Raw genomic sequence first — 19,499 nt, 5'->3', positions numbered from 1 at the left:
AGACCCAGATAAACACTATACCTTTTCGCACTGGTCCCAGCATTTATTACCAACACTGCCCTTCAGTCATGAGAACTACAAAACGTTGGGTTACTTGGAGGCCGCTCTATATTAATTTCTCCATGATGCTCATGCACCTCTCAAACATCTAGTCCAAACACAGAATGTTCTCAATGGTCTTTCACGACTTATCAACATTGACTCTTCCCAAGGAACTTTGAAGACCCTCATCTGCATGGAGGCCCTCTTGCTCTCAGCCAGGAAAAAAAGGATACATTCCCAGAATCACTGCTTCCAGGCATTTAATTGGCAGGGCCTCTTTGGTCATCTCCTTGGCCAGGTCCATCAACCTATAACAGGAAGCGGGGATAGAAGAAAAGACAGAATGAAGGATACACCAGGCACGACTCAACAGAAACGGAACTTTCTATTCCTAGCGCTGATGTCATGGTTTAACTGGGACTGGCGCCTGTGTAAACCCTTGTGGGAGGGATTATGGAGAGATAAGTGCAGCAGAATAACAAACACTGATGAAACAGACAGCTACACATGGCATTGGCTGGAAAATGAAGACTCCCAGCACAACAATGTTACTTTGATATGCACAGTATGACAATCACTCTAATAATGAAGTAAGCACAGAAACTCAGCTGCAGGAGGAATGCAGAGTGGCCGGTCATGCAGTGCAAAAACCCATATCCTAAGCTGTCCTGGAGGATGTACCCTTTTCTTCTCGGCTACGTCAACAGCACTGACCAAAGCACACAATGACAAAAAGAACATTACCAGGCTTTCATCTGAATGACTCCACATTTTCCCATAGAGCAGACACCAAACAATGGTCATTGTCCTAAAATATTGGAATAAACCCTCATGTGCAGCATCCCTTAACCTCTATGCTATCACTCCTGCTATTGCATGTCTACAATTACACTCTCTCACACTAAGGGAGAGAAACAGCGATCTCTGCATCATCCAAAATGACACCAAACCATCTTTTCAAATCAACAGAGCAGGTGTTCAGCAATTGACTAACTCACTCAATCCTATATTAGAGTAGATGGGTGCTAACTGATTATGTGTCATGGGCATCAGAATTGATGGTCATCTAATATTTTCCAAACCTATTGGACCTTCATACCCATAACCTATAAAAGTATTCTAGCTCTCTGCAAATTAGAAAACAAGAATATACAAATACAGCAACTCCTCCACACCACTGTCTAGTTCCAAGTGCCAAAGTGCCCCAAACTCCAGAATGGAAAGAGATTGATCTGTGTTGAGATTTAGTGTATTAAAATGTATACAAAATACCACAACAATACATACATTATAATAGCATTAAAGCATAGGCCCTCTCCTGGTTTGATGACAAACCACTAAATCTAGCAATGTGGGATAATAAATAGCAAGTTCTTCAGCTAGTTTAACATTCCTCCAGATGAGCCAAAGCAGTCCTGGAATATGGGGAGCCCACCATACGCCTGTTGCACCAGTTCCACAAGGTCACAGTTTACTCCAAGCTTAAAGAAGATAATTAAGTAGCATACACAAAGCTCTTTGAAACGGATATGTTTGGGCCGCAGGGGAAGATGTGGCGAGCCAATGCTGGCCTACAATGCTCGAGAGCGTACAGGGAGAGTAGATTGCATTGCTTTTGTGTTACAGCATCACTTCTGCTCTATCTCTGAGGAAATGGACACTGGAAGGAACCTTGCTCTATGTGAGTGAAGCTTGTTCTCCAGAAGGAGCCACAAGCCTCAGATTTCTTTTGAGCCGTGCTGATGTTGAGTGGAGGCTTGTAAAGTAGGAGTATATCTATTACTAGCCAACAAGAGCGCTGACCCTGGCCCAAAAGGTGCTCCAACACCAATCATGACTGTCCGACTATTTAACCAGGGAACCACTTCAGAGAGCAGTCGACAATCCAACTTTTCAAAATAGCGCGCCTCGAGTGTATAGATAACCATTACAGAAAGAGACTTTCAGATCAAAATGACTATTAAAATGACTTGCTTGACTTTTAGCGTGACTTTGGGGCCCAAGTTGGCAGGTGTGAAATTTGAATAGTAAAATTGCTAAGTCGAGATCAGTGCAGTTTGATATACTGGAAATGTTGAAGTAAAGGTTTTGTTGATATGAAGGCCATCTCATTGACTTTAATGTTGGCGTGAGGACTAGTGGACCAACACATCCTCCTTAACACACTACACGAAATGCCCCTACAAGCTTTCCCTAGCATAACACAACTTCATACCATCGCCAAGACCAAGGCCCCCCCCCCCCATGTACCTGTAGCACTGACCACTTCCATGGCATACTGTGCTATCAATAACCAAATATGCAAATAAATTAAGGTGGATGAGGACCAAGAAGCAGCTGAGAAATGGTGCAGAAGAAACATGCAGTGGCTGATGATAGAGTAACACTAGCTGAGATCCACAAAAAAACACAAACATTGAGACAGGTTATGACTCCCCGTGGTCAGTTTGCCATTCAGCGCGGTCTGCAGCCCTCCTCATGGGCAGAGGGGAAGATGTATCAAATGGATAAAGATGGCCCTTCTGGTGGGTGAGATCTCACGCTCCAGCCTGGCAAACCTCCTCCTTTGGACTGGTGAAGATACAAAAGAACCTGACCGGGAGAACTAACTTGTACATATCTTGGGAGGGACATCTTGGACAAGCAGCTGTTAGTTTTGGTTCTTTGGAACCAACGCAAGACTCACTTCATTTGCTTTCAAAGTGAGAGTAAGTGCAGTAAACACAAAACACTCTTACTAAATATTTGGGGTGTGAGAGATTTATGTAATTTGCTTTTGCGTAATTATGTGAAATTTCAGCAAAACTACACTAATGTGAAATGTAAAACTGGCATTTGGTGCTGTATTTTATTGCATTTTTGCATCTACTTTGGACACAAGGATGCATTTTGCGCAAAAAAATAGTGCACAAAAAACAAAAGCATGGTGAACAAAAGCTGCTCGTGTTGTCGTAAACAGCAAAATTTTACAGCAAACAGCACGTAATTAAGTGATGTGGCACAACATTACAATTTCAGGAATTTGCTGTAACGAGAGTAAGAAAGTTACACTTAATTTGCTGGGGTAACACAAGTTTCGACTGGGCCTACTAAATACCTTGGCGTGAAGGTCAAATTTGAAAACTCAAAGAAATTGTAAAAAGTAGTAATTGGCTAAGTACTAGGGTGCATACTGCTGGCCCTGACAGAGGTATAGCAAGAGACAATACACGCCATTAAAGGCAGGTTAGGAGTAACTCGCTGTCAGCCAGCGGGCTAAGGTGAGAAGGAGGTACTCACCCAGTGAGTGGTCGGCTCTTCTTGATTTCAAAGAACTGTGTCCCGGTGTGATTGTATCTGCAAACTGAGGTTAAGAGGAAACAGGATCAGCTGGAAAAGGATAGCAAGAGCTCGTATCACAAGCCCCTATCACAGAATCAATGACAGTCAACTGTAGATACCACCAAAAACCACTGATGGGAGTGCGAACATACACGCACACTTCTGAAAAGAGTGCTTCCACTTTCCACGCTCTGACCTCGTGGCATGTTCTCTACTCAATCTCCTTTACCCACCAACCTCCTTCCAGTCCTCCCTCCTCATCAACCCCACGCACCCCTGTGCTTGGAGTACAAATCCTCTTCACTGACTGCCCCAATCTGCTCCAGTTGATCCTGCAGATCTTGGATGTGCTTCTTGGTGCACCACAAATACCGCCCTTTCAGAACATGTAAAGGATACTGCAGCTCCCTGATGTACCTCTGGATCGCCTCCAGGCGCTCTTGAATGGGTGTGGCTGCTGGGAACGTAGGCACACTTGGTATGGGAACCTGTAGAGAAGAGACATAAATGCAATCACCAAAACAGTTGATGGTGCTCCTGCTCCCAATTCAGTACCAGCATTCCTCTCGCCTCCCTCCTTCCCAGCCCTGTGCGCTGGTCATGGGGACAAAACAAGGCAACCCATGGACATAGATTCCAAAATTATACTATGCTCATCAACAATTACAATCTCTCAATGGAAGTATTACAAACCATACCCATAAAATACTGCACTGGGTTTCTGGTGCACACTACTGGGTGTCACAGTTCAGTGGCGAATACACTTTTGATTTAATTGATTTTTATTTTTAATTTATTGACCGGACAAACACCAAAAAAGGTGCCCACTATAAAAGAAGCAAAAAGCAGTGGAGTACCCTAGAATTATCGAGAAAAGAGACACTTACGCCCATGGAGAGATTTTCCCTCAATCTCTACCAGTTCGGGGTCCAGATAGAAGATGGCCCACCAGAATCACTACTTTTGCTTTGCTTTCTTTGAGCATGAATTGAATTCCTTTCATCTATCTCAAAAATGACCTGAAGGCAAATTGTGTAAATCTGCAATATTTGCCTCATTAGTGGTATTTAAATAAAGAATACTCTGGGTGTTATTGCACAGCGATCAAACGCGTATCTTAAGACTGAATCAGGGAAGCCAGAGAGGTTACTTAACAGATTGAACAGTTGTGGGGCTCAATGACAAGCCCAGAGCAACACCACAGGATAAATGAGAGAACACAGACTGGTAAGGAGATACGGAAATCTGATTTAGGGGAATAGCAGCAGCCAATTAAGAGCCTGGTCTCCATCTGCCACCTCCTCCAATCAGGTAGCCATGGTTGGTGTGCTCTACTTATCAGAGGCAGCAGAGAGGTGGGTCTAACAATCATAATGCCACATTTATCCAACAGCATGCAACAGGCCTTCCATTGCCTCGTCTGCTTTGCCAAGAGATTTTAAACCCTGGACTGCAGTAGTTGCCTCAACTGTAGTAACACATCATAAACCTACAAAGATCTCATTTCCACAGACTTTTTTAATAACACATTTTATTGGATTTGTAAACCTGCACATCATACAAGCAGAATAGTAAGACAACAGAGAGAAACAGGACAGGGCCACCGCCTCTCCCCCCCCCTTTAACCATCTCCACAATTAGCATTACAAGAAAAATATATAACAATCGCAACTTGCTTTACTCGGAAAATCTCCCCTACCATCCATCTCAAGCAATAAGGTCCCATAACCTTTAATCTCTTCATCTAATTCCATTTTCAGTGATTTGATTAGATCAAGAAATATCCTAACATACTGGCCCCAAGTTCCCAATAATTTGGATTGTTTTCTCATACGTCCTCTGGTCACATATATCGGCCTTTCCATAATCATGCAGTGTCCCAAGCCTTTAAGACGCTCTTCTATCTTTCCATCGGCGAGCTATAGCTCTCTTTGCCATCATCAACCCCAACCAAAGCAACACCATTTTGTACCTACTGGAGTCGAAGTCAATGTTTATAAGGAAAATAATCAATTTAGGATTTGGCCTCAACAAAGAGCCTCGCACCAATCCCAGACAGGAAAACACTGCCTCCCAGTAAGGGCCGAGCCTCTAACAGCCCCATATGGAATGCAAGAAATCTCCATCCGATGAGGAACATCGGTGACACAAGGGGGAGGCTACTGCGCCAATCCTCCATAACCTATGACTCGTGCAGTACAGACTACGGAGTTACTTCAACTGGAAGAGGCGGAACTTTGCCGCAATGGCCGTCTCCCTTGGGGGTTCTCTAGCCTCTCTCCATTCCTCCTCCTAAAGAGTACCAAGTCCTGCTCCCAGGATAACCATATGTGTCAAAAGAAACTGCAGTGTTAATGATCAGAGTGCAGTAGATCTGAGTTATCGTATGGTCCCTCGGCTCACCCATCAAGAGTTTGGCTTCTAGTGGATTAAACTGAGGAATAACTTCTAACCCAGGTATGTAGGGCGTAATTGCATGTCACAATGGAAGGTAGCGAAAAAAGTGATTGTGATGTAGTTTATGTCCCATCTAAAGGTCTTGATAAGATTTCAGTACTACTCCCTGCATTACGTCTCCTTGGGTCCAGATTCCCCAACAGCATCCCATCTTTGGAATTCTTCTAATATCAATACTTGTGCTAGTACCTTTCCCTCCCAGGATGGTGTCTCCCCTGTCAAGCATCCATCCCAGCCTAGTATCTTTATAGTGCCCTTCCAAATCTTCAGCACTAATATAGCAGCCACAGGGAGTTAGAGGTCTATCCGCCCTCCATACAGTAAATGTTGGACAGTTGTCCCACCCAGTCTTGGCCGGAATGACTGGCGGGTGGAAGGGGGGAGGGACGGGGGTTTAATTTTTTTTACATTTTTTTTTTAATTACCTCAGCCGGCCAGATCTGGTCCCGCGTCGTCTCTGCTTCTCTGCTCCTCTGCTCCTCGCAGGAAGCAGGCATCCTCCCTTCCCTAAGCAAATCACAATGCTGCAATGGCAGCGTTGTGATTGGTGGGGACGGCGCCCAGGGGAGGACATTTTTTCCATGTACGCTGCATGCAGCCTACATGGAGAAAATGGCAGAGTGCGCATGACTGGTTTGGTCCGCCCCAGAGGGCCGCCCAAACAGTCAGGGACCGCAACATTGGGCAAGCCACTCCTCCCCTGCCCTATTGCAGGACCGCCTACCCGCCTGCCCCCCACCAAACCCTCCTGCTTTCTAGCAGTGTGAGAAGCAGTAACATAAAATGGTGTCTATAACATTTTATGTTACTGCTTATCACACTGCGAGAAAGCAGTGGGGCGACGCTCCTCCGCCCACATGGATGAGCCACCCCTGGTCCCACAAGCCTTCCTTCCCCAGCTAAGGCATTATGTAATAATCTTAAATTGTGTCAGGTGGCTCGTCCAGGCATGAAGCCAGGCTGATTCAGTCAGACCAAAGAGGGAATAACTTTGAGCAGTCTGCTCACCAGGGTCCTAGCCATGATTTTTACTTTCATATTTAAACGAGAAATGGGGCAATAAGACAGACACAGGTCTGGTGGGTGTCCCGACTTTGGAATTACAACACCCTCGGCTTGCCTTATACCAGGAGGGAGGGACCAGCAATCTTTGGCCTCGTGAATGAGCTCCTCCAGCGGCTCTACGAGTGTTTCGGGGCAAGTTCACTGATTGTTATTTTAATCTCCATCCCTCAGCCTCGTGCACCAATAATGCTCAGTCCAACAAGAACCATTAGGGCAATTATTAAAAAGTATATTAACAAGCATTTGCAATGCAAGAGGTCTCGCATTAGTAAAGTTTGAGCTTTTGATCTTGTAAATGACAAATTTTGTATTTATGTGTTGGTTTTGAAAATAGCGAAATTAATAGCTTTGTCATTTACAATGCCAATACTTTTAACTTTTGCAAATGTGACACCTATAGCATTTGTAATGCAACATGTTTTGTATTTACGTGACTTAGATGTATTGATATTACAAACAACAATGGCTTTTAATTTTTTAAAATAATTAATACTTAAATAAAAGTTATTGTAATTTATAATGGCAATAGCTTAAACTTTTGTAAATAACTTTTGTGAAGATTATGTTTAGTGTATTTTATTGTGACGAAAATCTAAGAACAGAAGTGAAATATTAACATCTTTTTGTGACATTTGTAATAAAGCTTGAAACATTGAGAGGACATATTTGAACCAGCTGTTGTTGAATGGTTGCACAGATTGATGCTGTGGTGGTGCGATAGATAGAGCGAGGGCGATAGATAGACAGAGGGAGGGCGATAGCTAGATAGAGTAAAGGCAATAGATAGATAAATAGAGTGAGATAGATAGATAGATAGATAGATAGATAGATAGATAGATAGATAGATAGATAGATAGATAGATAGATAGATAGATAGATAGATAGATAGATAGATAGATAGATAGATAGAGGGAGGGCGATAGATAGACTGAGTGAGGGCGATCGATAGATAGATAGAGTGATGGCGATAGATAGAGTGAGTGCGATAGACAGATAGATAGAGTGAGGGCGATAGATAGATAGAGTGAGGGCGATAGATAGATAAAGTGAGAGCAATAGATAGATAGATAGAGTGAGGGGGTGTGAGGGTGAGGGGGTGTGAGGGAGGTTGAGGGGTGGTGAGGGGGTGAGGGGTGTGAGGGTGAGGGGGGTGTGAGGGTGAGGGGGTGTGAGGGTGAGTGAGGGTGAGAGGGTGAGGGGGTGAGGGGGTGTGAGGGTGAGTGACGGTGTGTGAGGGTATGTGAGCAGTGTGAGGGTGAGAGGGTGAGGGTGTGAGCGGGTGTGAGGGTGAGCGGGGGTGAGGGGGTGTGAGGGTGGTTGAGGGGTAGTGAGGGTGAGGGGTGGTGAGGGTGTGAGGGGGTGTGAGGGTGAGGCGGTGTGAGGGTGAGAGGGTGGGTGAGGGTGTGTGAAGGTGAGGGTGTGTGAAGGTGAGGGGGTGTGAGGGTGAGAGGGTGTGTGAGGGTGAGGGTGTGTGAGGGTGTGTGAGGGTGAGGGTGTGTGAGAGTGAGGGGGTGTGGGGTGAGGAGGTGTGTGAGGGGTCAGGGGGTGTGAGGGGGTGAGGGCGAGTGAGGGGGGTGAAGGGGGTGAGGGCGTGAGGGTGAGTGAGGGTGAGTGTCTCCAATGAATGTCGCTGCTTCGCCTTCTTTGAAAATGTTCAGTGCTGCAAATAGAGCATGCCGCCCTAATTATCACAGCATGAGGCCCCAAAGTGATAATTATCACAGCATGCAGAGAGGCGCCCCACGCTGCTGGAGCACTCAACTGCGCATTAATTATAGTTGAGTACTTCAGCAGCCTGGGGCGCCTGTTGACATGCTGTGATAAGTGGGGTCTCATGCTGTGATAATTGTTACTTGCGGCGCACAAGCTGTTCCACTGTGAAGCGCGTTCACAGACCTGAATCGGCTCGTGCCCACACTACAATCGGCTCGTGCACAGGTCTGTCTCCCTTGGAGGCAAACACGGTGACTATAAGTCTCGTTGGCGGCTACGCTTCGCGCTGCAACGCCACAGTGCAGGGTAGCACGCACAACTCTGTGTTTATTCTGAGAGATCCTGCTTTCAAGCATTAATCAAATAAAAGACAAGTAAAATAAATCTGTGCCAGGGAGAGTCTGTGGGGAGGAGTGCAGGGGTGCCCACCGTCCCTGCAAATCTTGCCTCTTGGCAGGAGGTGCTGTGTGGACTGTAGTTGGAGAACTCACTCACAGGGTCTAAGGTTCACACCTCCCCCACTACGAGGCCCTTTGGGTTGGGATGTAGGGTTCACGGTTCCTCTCTGTGCAGATGTCCTGTAGAGAATGGTGCAGAATTACTGATGGCCCCTATTTCTGCCAGCGGGAGGTCTTGCAGGGAGTGGTGTGCAGCACTGCTGTGCAAAGTCCACAGTAGGTGCAGTCCTAGGCTCTTCAGATTGGAGGCGCTGTGGGGAATGCGAATTTACTGCAGGCCCTCACTCTGCCAGCAGGAGGTGCTCTAATGAACGAAGCAGAAATCCTTGAAGTTGCCCACCCTGTGCTCCACATGGATCAGTGGTGTTTCCCTGTGCCCGGAGTCAGTTGTGTTTCTTCGTTTTCACCCTTTTTACTCTACCTACTCGTGTTGGCATCTTCCTTGTGCCAGTGATGTGGTTATTTCTTGTGCCAGTGACAAGGGTTTAGACCGCTTAGCCCTCACTATCTCACTGAGCCAACTCCTATGATGACCCCCTTATTACTGCCTCACTAGTGAGATTCCTGTGTCACACTTTCTCTGTCTACCCCTAACCACTATCATATTTAGGATTTGATTTTGTGACACGGACATGGAATTATTTTCGATATCATGTAACAAATGCCTGTCCGGTCAACATTTTGCCTTTAATAACCTTTGCCTTGGAGGAGGTGCTGTAGGGATTGGTGCAGGAGCTACGTGCCTGGTGATGAATAAATAAACAGCAACAAAGCTTGTTTAAGTCGACCACCGAGAGGTACATAAAATATACAGTACATTACAAGTGATTTATGGATGTAAAGTGCTCCATCCACCCCTGCACCGTGCAGGGGTGGGGGCTCCTTTTACACTGCACCGTCCCTCTGCAGGCTTCTGTTACGCTAATATCACCGAAGACTTCCTGGCTGTGGCCTTAAAAGCCCCCGAGCCATTCATTGCTCTAATGAATGACAGGCCAGAGGGGCCAAGGAAGACATTATCACTTGAGGTAGAGCCTCGGCGTCACTCGTCAATAATGGCCTCTTTCGGTAAGTGGTTGTGGCAAATGAGGATGCAGGGTAGCCAGTAGTACAGTGAAGACTAGATGGGTTATTCTTTTGGATAGGGTCATCATAAGACATAAGTTACAGGAAAAAGATGGTAAGAAGAAAGAGGGAAGGCCCCACTGGGAGCAGCATCCCTGCTGCTCAGCCCACACATTCCAACTGACTCACTCAAACCTTGCACGCATCAGCATTCTATAACCTCACAGGCACACTGGCTGATCAGCAGGGCACATATAACTAGGGAGAGAATGTATGGCAAAGACACAAAGATACCAAACACCTGCCTTCTTTATGGAAACAATTGAAAATATGAATCCAGGTAGGAAAATAATACATAACACCCATTGGATGAGCACAGAACATGGGAGAAAAAAAAATTAATACAGAAGATGGTAATACTCAACGTCATAAAAAGAAGGTACATGGTGTAAGTAACAATTCAGTCATACAACACATAAAATAAACAGACCAGGTTAGGAAATAATGATACAAGGTCCAGAATTACATTTGCATTCATCACTCAGGAAAAACACCAACACCCCCCCCCCCACCCCCCCTCGGCAGACAATAAAATATAGAAGAGGAACAAAAGTGACATCACACACTAAAGTCACCGACTCTACAGCATAGCACAAGGGTGCAATACGTATGCCCCAACAGGTGCAATGCAGCTGCACAATCAACCAACCACACAACAATATCTAAGAAAGTGCAAAACATATGCACCTGTGCGTGCAACACATATGTCCCAAAGCAAAAGGTTTGGGCGCAAAGAAAAATGCCCAATCACCAGTACTAGTAAGAAATTGTAATGTAATATTGTTTGGGTAGCAACTCATCAGCCCATCACAATGTAACATTAGGGCACAAGTAAAAATGCCCCAACACATGTAATCGTAAGTACGGTTTAGGCCCAACGTAAATGCCTATCACAAACAACAAACGTAAGTACAGTTTGGGTGCAACAACGTGCCTCATCACCAGCACCAGTAAGCAATGTCTGGGTGTAAACACAAGCCCCAGGACAAGTAAAAGGAAGTATGGTTTGAGCGCAAAACACTTGCCCATAACCAGCAACATTAAGTAGGGCATGGAAGCAACCAGCATGCTCCAACACCAATAAATGTAAGTAAAGTTTGAGCTGCAGCTTCCCTGCCCCACCACACGTAACTGCAAGAATTGTTTGGGATGCAATAAACATGCCCCAACTAAAGTAATAGTACGCACCATTCGGGTAAACAACATAACCCCGACAACAAGCAACAAACAGTAACATTTGCATAAGGTGCAACACTCACACCGTATTTTGCCTAAAAGAAACAGCAGACAGGGGTTTACTCCATAGAATTTAAGAATAAAATTCACTAATCAAATTATCAAACACGTACTGAGTAAATGCAGTACACAGCAGCCCAGCATAGATCATGCTTAAAAGACAGAAACTTTATAAATAAATAAATAAAATAAGCACAGTATAAAGAAATGGGCAGATATGAAAAATGTGTTAAAACTACACCAGATAAAGATAAAAAGTATGCGGCAAAGAACACATGTTATGGCAGCCTCAAACAATCCTCGTATCAGACATGCAAAATGTCAAAATAGTGTCACTAGAAGAAATCTGCTGAAGACACAGAACGGTAAATAGAAAAGCAATATACAACCCACTGAGCAGAGAAAATGCAAATGATTGTAAAAACAATAAAGCGTCTCTAAATGAAATCTGCTTTAGGCGCAGTGGTGCCTACAGCAGAACAAAAGGGAACAAACTCTACAGTTTGTGCAGAGAAATAGTAAACAAAGTGATCCTGAATTATATTGAACGAGCACGAGTTACTTGAACTCACAGCAGCGCTGGCAGGCCCACAGTACAAAACAGGCATGAGTACCAGATCCTTTCAAATATTAATGTCTAAGCTGTGCGCATCATCGTGAGAGGTATGTCCTGTTCCAGCAGTCGCCTTTTAGCCATCACGCTAGGTCCCATCCTCGTCGCCATTGTGGTCAATGAGGATGCAGGGTAGTCAAGGCGAAAACAAGATTGTTTATTCTTCAGGATAGGTTCAGCACAAGACAGAAGTTACAGGAAGAAGATGGTAAGACAATAGAAGGAAGGCCTCACTGGGAGCAGCATCCCTGCTGTTCAGCCCACGCATTCCAACTGACTCACTCACACCATGCACACATCAGCATTCTATAACCTCACAGGCACACTCACTGGCTGAGCAGCAGGGCACATATAACTAAGGAGAGAAGGCATGGCAAAGACACGAGGATACCACAGTGAGGAGTGAAACGTGGGCGTGGCTTGCGGAGTGGCCATAAAGCTCCTTTTCTCATGCGGGACGCGCCTGCAGCCACCCAGAGCGTGGGCACAGGGGAGAGGTGTGGCTGGGAGAGCCGCGATCAGGCTGGGCAGTGGGTGAGGAAGGGACTCACAGGGGCAGCAGAATCTCGAGAGACTGTTAGACGGGCCTATGAATGGAAGAGAGCAGGCCTGTCCTCAGGCCATGTGTCAAGGGGGGTTGGGGGAGTGGTGGCTTGAAGCAGCATTGGGGGACTCTTAGGTTGCGAGGGAGGGTCGCGGAGGGATTAGAGCATAATGGAACTGGAAGCAGCTGCTCGGAGGAAGGGGGAAGAGGACAAGGACAAGGGAAGAACACACCTACATGTGGGGACCGAAACCAAGACCTGTTCAATTATACCACCAATGATTCCCACCAGCCCCCGTTTTGCGAGGTGGGAATTGTACACCCTAAAATGACAGAGATAAGATCATGTCACTCATGCGTTAGAGAATATAACAATATAAGCGTTTATACAATTCATAAACACAACATTAAAGCATTCACAGTATTCATGCATATTATTTACTATAAGTACATTGCTTCATTGGGGATAACTCATATATGTAAACTCCTGACAATAGATTTCAAAGGAGAGATGGTTGACTATCCCCCAGGCACCTATGGCAATGACAACTTCAATCGACTAGTGGGCCGTGTAACACCCGCAGTTCCCCCTCGCAAGCTGCACTTCACATGGCAAACTGACCTGCCTTTTCAAGATAGGAGGGTGGGCCAGTATGAATTTTGGAACCCCATGCTAGAGCCAACCTAAAGAAAGGATATACCACCCTGGCACCCAATGAGAGATGGGCCCGGGCACCTGAGACATATCCTGGTCCCTTGGAACAGTCAGCATCCACCAACATCCCCAGGGCTATGTAATGGAGTGACTTGGGAGGCTATGGACCGTCACTACGGCGTGTTTTCTGAGTCTTTCTCTATGTACCGAGGTACCCCAGCCCCGGTTTTAGACAAAGGCTTCCAATTCCATCTTGAATTTTCCTGCACTTCTATTCCTGATGTAAGGTTGTCCAGTTGTTTTGTGGACAAACATGACTCCTTCCCTGTTCGGACCCTCTCTACTTTTCACTGAAAGAGACCAGCTATGGGAGAGGGGAGAGTGGAAAAAACAGTGAACTCTTTGCTGGGGCAGAACAAAGGAAGGTCCCATGGTGCAGGCGCATCAGATGTAGCCAGGCGAGAAACCAGGTAGCGACAGGTAAGGTTGTGTCACCTTTTAACTCCCCCGGCTGACCCTGCTCTCTGACCAGACATCCTCGTCACCCTCCCACTAGCCAATGACTGGCGTTGCAGGAGGCCCATGAAAATTCAGACATGACGGCCAATGTCAGTTGCTGCCTAAAGCCAGTCTGATCGGGCCCACACCTGGCTTAGAGGCCCGCCGTCACTTGGCATTCATTGCCCCTGGTACCAACCAAGACAAAGGCAGTGAGCGTAAGACACTCATGTGAGTTGGCCAAAGATGTGGTTGGCCTCATCTTAAACCAACATATGAAGGATCTTTTGCCAAAGAAGTTACTGGCTGAATGAGTTTGACCAAAAGCCTCTGTATGTATACAGTACATAAAAAGTTCTTGGCTGAGACAACACCTAAAAATGCTGAAAATTGCCTCAGCCGTTGTTTATAGTCTGGGCATGCTCACAAGGAACGAAGGGTCTGATTACGATCTTAGGGGACAGGGTTACTCCATCATGCATGAAACGGATATACCGGCTGCCAAATTACAATTCCATTATATCCTATGGAACTTGTAATACAGAGGACGGCATGTCCATTACGTTTGTGACAGAGTATCCCATCCTCCAGGATCGTACGCCCTAAGACACATTTAGTGAGCACCCAACAGTGCTCTAATGGAGTGGTGACCAGTTGCACTGGGGTTCCAGTAGCTACTCTTAAACTGGAAAGGGGGTTCTGGCCAAGTCCTTGTGAATCTTCCCAACTGTGCCCATACGCTCTTTCCCTGACACTGGGACACATTCAGGGGCTCGTCCACCTTTAGTTTGATTTGCAATGCAGAGCTGCAACCCAGAGCAGTTATTTTCCTACCAGTGCTACTTGGCTCACTTCAACAATCACCAGTACCTTTTGTCTGAGGTGTGTATCCTTAGAGCAGTTGGAGGTCGGGGCACAGCTGGGACCTTGCCTCCAGATTTCGCAACACATATACACTTGTGTATCATTTCATATCTTTCAAAGAAATAAAGTGAGATTTAAAAAAAATTATGATTTAACTCCATGTATATGTAAGGATATTGGCTTTGACGGAAGGCTAAGTACATATGTGTGTGTAATTATACTAATATCTAATTATACAACACAAAATGAATCTTTTCTACACAAGTACTTATCACTACACAATCAAATACATGATTAACCTTAAACAATGATAGATTGATGAAAACATGCGAGGATTAAAAATGATGCCTTGCAATTCACAGGTATATATTTGCTGTGGTTGCATATCTTACTAAGGTATTTTACCTCATTGCAGGTCTTGACCTACATATTATATAAGAACCCCTGCAACAAAAGCATTATTAACACAGTGAGCTATTTTATATAAAAATAGACATCTGTGACCTACGCTTTACTCGTAATTCCCTACAACTGACACACCAAATGCTATTAATGTCTAGTTCAAACCTTTGACTAGACATTATTAACCACAATTCCTTGTATAGATAGTAAGCAGGCAACATGCAGCGAGTCACTTCTAAGGTGCATCAACTACAAGGTCAAGTAATGTGGCACCCTTGGGGGAAGACTTCAGTTGCCAGGGAGGAGTCTATATCCAAAAACTTTGGGGCCACAGCCATTACCCTTCTTTATTTCCCAGCCAAGGATTGCAGACACAGACAGATAGTTAGGTGGACACAAGAGAGACAAGGAGAACAGCCCAACACCAGCTTCCACATGCTTCATTGTTTACTAAGCTACCACCCATGGTAGATGGGAGACAGTTGTGGAAAGTATACTACAAAAAGAGTGACAGCATTCCCTTGTTGCTGTATAAGGATTGGTTGTATGAATGCAAGTCACTATGGCTTGGATCCAAGTCGTATGTGTAGGTTTACCATGGGTGAAATGTTGGTACCTGGCTTATTGAAGAACTATGGTTGTTCTTCAAACACTTTGTACTGCTGCGGCTTATTTAATATGGCACCCAGCAGCCTGTAGACATGTTTATACTGGAAGATGCACCACGGGGAAAGGGAGCATACTTAGAATTGACATACTCGGATTGCTTCCAGGATACAGGACTTATTCCTGTGGCACACCAAATACAAGGACTAGGAAGGGTGTCCATAGCTGTATGGGATCAAGGTCAAATAGACCCGCAAAAAGTAGTGTCAGGAGAAAGGGGGCATTAGAGCACCACTGGAGAAAACAGGGCTACACGTACAAGAAAAAATGCAAGTTTAGAGTCAACGTCACTGAACATCTGGGACAGACAACGATGGGTGGAGCTGCAAGATTAAGTTTTAATTGGGAAAAGCTATTTGTGAGGCACTTGAATTTGTAAATAAGGACTAGGCTCTTTCTTTCAGTGGCTGCAGAGTTGAGTGTGGCGTAGTAAAAACATTGCCAATTTGAATGTTAACACAAGGAAGTCGGTAAGGAACTTCCTCTTGGCATTTCAATAGCCCAAGAACTGTGAAAGGATTTTCTTTTCTTTTTTTAACAGATACATTTCTGACTCCCCTACCCTTTCCATTTTTAATAATAAAGAACAGTGTCATTGCTACTGATAACAATGAATTTAGCATTGGGCTGGACTGGAGGTGGCCCACAGGAGATTTGCTGAAGGGTGCTGAGATGGGGTACTCAGTCATTAAAAAACAGGCTCTTGCCGTTGAATTGGCTGTCTGGAAATATAGAACTTTAATCTGGTGAACTCACCTTTCTGTCCACAAACCCTTGAGGAAGAGGTGATCTTTAAAGGGACGGACAGTGTGTCTGCTCAGATTTGTCACTGGGTGACTTTGTTCCAGGAGCTTGCATTATCATTAAGAGGAAGGTACGAGACTCAGCATGGGAGATTATAGACAGAAAGTAGAAATGAGAGAGCGGGAGAAGACGAGAGAGAGAGAGAGAAGACGAGAGAGAGAGAGAGAGAGCGAAGACGAGAGAGAGAGAGAGAGCGAAGACGAGAGAGAGAGAGAGAGAGAGAGAGCGAAGACGAGAGAGAGAGCGGGAGAAGACGAGAGAGAGAGAGAGAAGACGAGAGAGAGCGAAGACGAGAGAGAGAGAGAGAGCAAAGACGAGAGAGAGAGAGAGAGAGAGCGGGAGAAGATGAGAGAGAGAGTGGGAGAAGACGAGAGAGAGAGAGAGAGCGGGAGAAGACGAGAGAGAGAGATAGAGAAAAAGAGGAAAGAGAAAACTAATACGAGACCGAGGGAAGCTGAAAGACGGAAACACGAATGAAACCGCTCTAGACAACATGAAGGAAACAGGGACTTGAGGCGACTTGAACGAACGGAAGAGTCGGCCCCAGAACACACACAAGAGAATCAGCATGGGCAGAGAAGAAAGGCAACCAGCCTAGAGAAAGCGACTGGCATAGAAAAAGAGACCGACAGTAAAATCAAACTCCTCACGAAGCGGGATTCAGTGCTACACGCGCAACTTCCGCACTATTACACCCAGGGCTCGAGTTGAAGGTAGACGCCATTCACCCGCTATTTCCAGAGGGGCCACTTATCCATTCACATAAAATAAAAATCTGTCATCTGCATGTTACATAATGTGCTTTGCCTCTATGATACTTTGATTCAGGCAAAACATAGATTAACCCAGCAAACACGTTATCCTCTAGAGTTATCTAACCATTATTATTATTATTCCCTGAGATTTCGCTCGCGCACAAACTACTCTGCAGCAGGTACCTTAACCGCATGAGATATTTTAAAATACAGGCATTGCAACCAATTAGGCAGAACAGATTTACTGCCACATGTCTCCTTGTTGCCAATTTCTTTGTGGCAGGGTTTAACAAGCATTTGCAATGCAATAGGTCTCGCATTTGCGAGAGTTTAAGCTATTGACATTGTAAATGACAGTGCCTTTTATTTATATATTTTGATAATTAACACATAAATAAAAGGCATTGTCATGTACAATGTCAATAGCTCAAACTCTTGTAGATGCACGACCTATTCAAAGAAGCAGCCGCCATTGTCCCGGGCTGCTTAGAAAGTGAAATCGAGCATGACACGCTGAATGTTGCAGGAAAGCATGTTGTGCCTGCAGTAGGAGAAACTCATTAAAAAAATAGTGCTTACAGACTAAAAAAGACTCACCGTGTAACAGAAGTAAAAGGGCCAGTACTCATGGGAGGTAACAAATGAAGACAAGGGGGAAATAAGGAGGGACTAGCAAGCCTATTAAAGAATCAGAAGCCAGCATTTACGAAGGACAATGACACAAGCCAATGACAAATATGGGCGGGGCTTCTATTCCGTACTACAATACAGCATGGCTCACAGAGCACCGCATGTGCTGGCCTGGTTCGACCTAAAAAAAATAAAGGTATAAATTGAGGCCCAGATTTTGTGTCCGGCTGCATCAATATTTTGGCACAACCCCAATGCAAAATCTAATTTGTTAAATATTGCAATGCGCTAAAATGTACTCATGATAGACCAGCTAAACATTTGTCAGGTCTGAAGATCTTAGGTCACTTCCTTTGAGGTCATGGGTTGGGATGCCAGTTTCTGCGATACCACATGCAATGTCACACACTGTGATGTCTCTTCCTGTGATGCCACGCGCCGTGTTGTCACACCCATCCTGCCTAACCTGGTGAGTCCCCCCAGCTTCTTTTTTTTTTTAAGAACTTGAGCCCTGATTAGATCATGTTATCGAAGTTTATGTATTATGATACTGAACAAGTTGCACTTGGTATGAAGGGTTTTGGGCCACAAAAACTAGCGTGCTGGGCGGGTGAGGGGTGCAGGTGGCGACGAAGCCAAGCTGGAGTAAGTAGTTCTAAGAGATGCTTTAGGGAATCACCTAATCAAGCACTGGCAAAGTCAATAGCACGGCTGGCTTTAGGCATGGGCGAGCTGAGCCCTGGCCCTGGGCGCCGATCTTCTGAGGGATGCACAGAACTGTCTGTATTAGAGTCATGCAAACTGCACCACCTCCTCATATGGCTGCTGTTATTCAGTGTAAAGCATGTTTAATTATTTTTACCACGCAGCATGTATGACATTGTTCTGCATTCTGTCCATCAACTGTTATTTTTGCATTTGTCACCCCGAGTGGGATGGGTATGCTCAGACGTGAGTCCCATGCTCTCCACACCACTGGAGTTAAGCTATCCTGGCTGAAGACGGCTGATAGCCAGAAACCGGTCCTAGGATGCTTGATTCCGGTCCAGGAAAGACATGGCTTGGCAGTTCGGGCTGGACTGTTCCCACGAGGCACAGGGTCAAGGCTTATTTGCATATGGCCATGTCTGAACTGGGGTGGTGTGACATGGCTTGGCAGTTCGGGCTGGACTGTTCCCAGGAGGCACAGGGACAAGGCTGATTTGCATATGGCCATGTCTGAACTGGGGTGGTGTGGAGTGCAAAAAAATGATGGATTTAGGCCCAGATCTCTGTGCTGGGGTGAATGTATGACATTGTTCTGCATTCTGTCCATCAACTGTTTATTTTGCATTTGTCGAGTGGAATGGGTATGCTCAGACGTGAGTCCCATGCTCTCCACACCACTGGAGTTAAGCTATCCTGGCTGAAGACGGCTGATAGCCAGAAACCGGTCCTAGGATGCTTGATTCCGGTTCAGGAAAGACATGGCTTGGCAGTTCAGGCTGGACTGTTCCCAGGAGGCACAGGGTCAAGTCTGATTTGCATATGGCCATGTCTGAACTGGGGTGGTTTGGAGTGCAAAAAAACGATGGATTTAGGCCCAGATCTCTGTACTGGGGTGAATGTATGACATTGTTCTGCATTCTGTTCATCAACTGTTATTTTGCGT

The 19,499-nt window shown here is 45.5% G+C and overlaps 1 protein-coding gene across 1 annotated transcript in view; it reads right to left on the bottom strand.

The window, feature by feature from the left end:
• The window catches only part of VASH1 (vasohibin 1), a 100,985-nt gene that overhangs the window by 32,864 nt on the left and 48,622 nt on the right, over positions 1 to 19,499 (bottom strand). Inside the window, exons 2-4 of the mRNA XM_086937536.1 lie at positions 3,763 to 3,851; positions 3,322 to 3,378; positions 276 to 350 (exon numbers count right to left, since the gene is read on the bottom strand). Of these exons, the coding sequence (XP_086793662.1) occupies positions 276 to 350; positions 3,322 to 3,378; positions 3,763 to 3,851 (221 nt within the window). The remainder of the gene's footprint in view (positions 1 to 275; positions 351 to 3,321; positions 3,379 to 3,762; positions 3,852 to 19,499) is intronic.

Source organism: Lissotriton vulgaris, chromosome 9, assembly GCF_964263255.1.
Source record: "Lissotriton vulgaris chromosome 9, aLisVul1.2, whole genome shotgun sequence".
Lineage (NCBI taxonomy): Eukaryota > Metazoa > Chordata > Amphibia > Caudata > Salamandridae > Lissotriton > Lissotriton vulgaris.
This window is presented reverse-complemented; position numbering and strand designations above follow the sequence as displayed.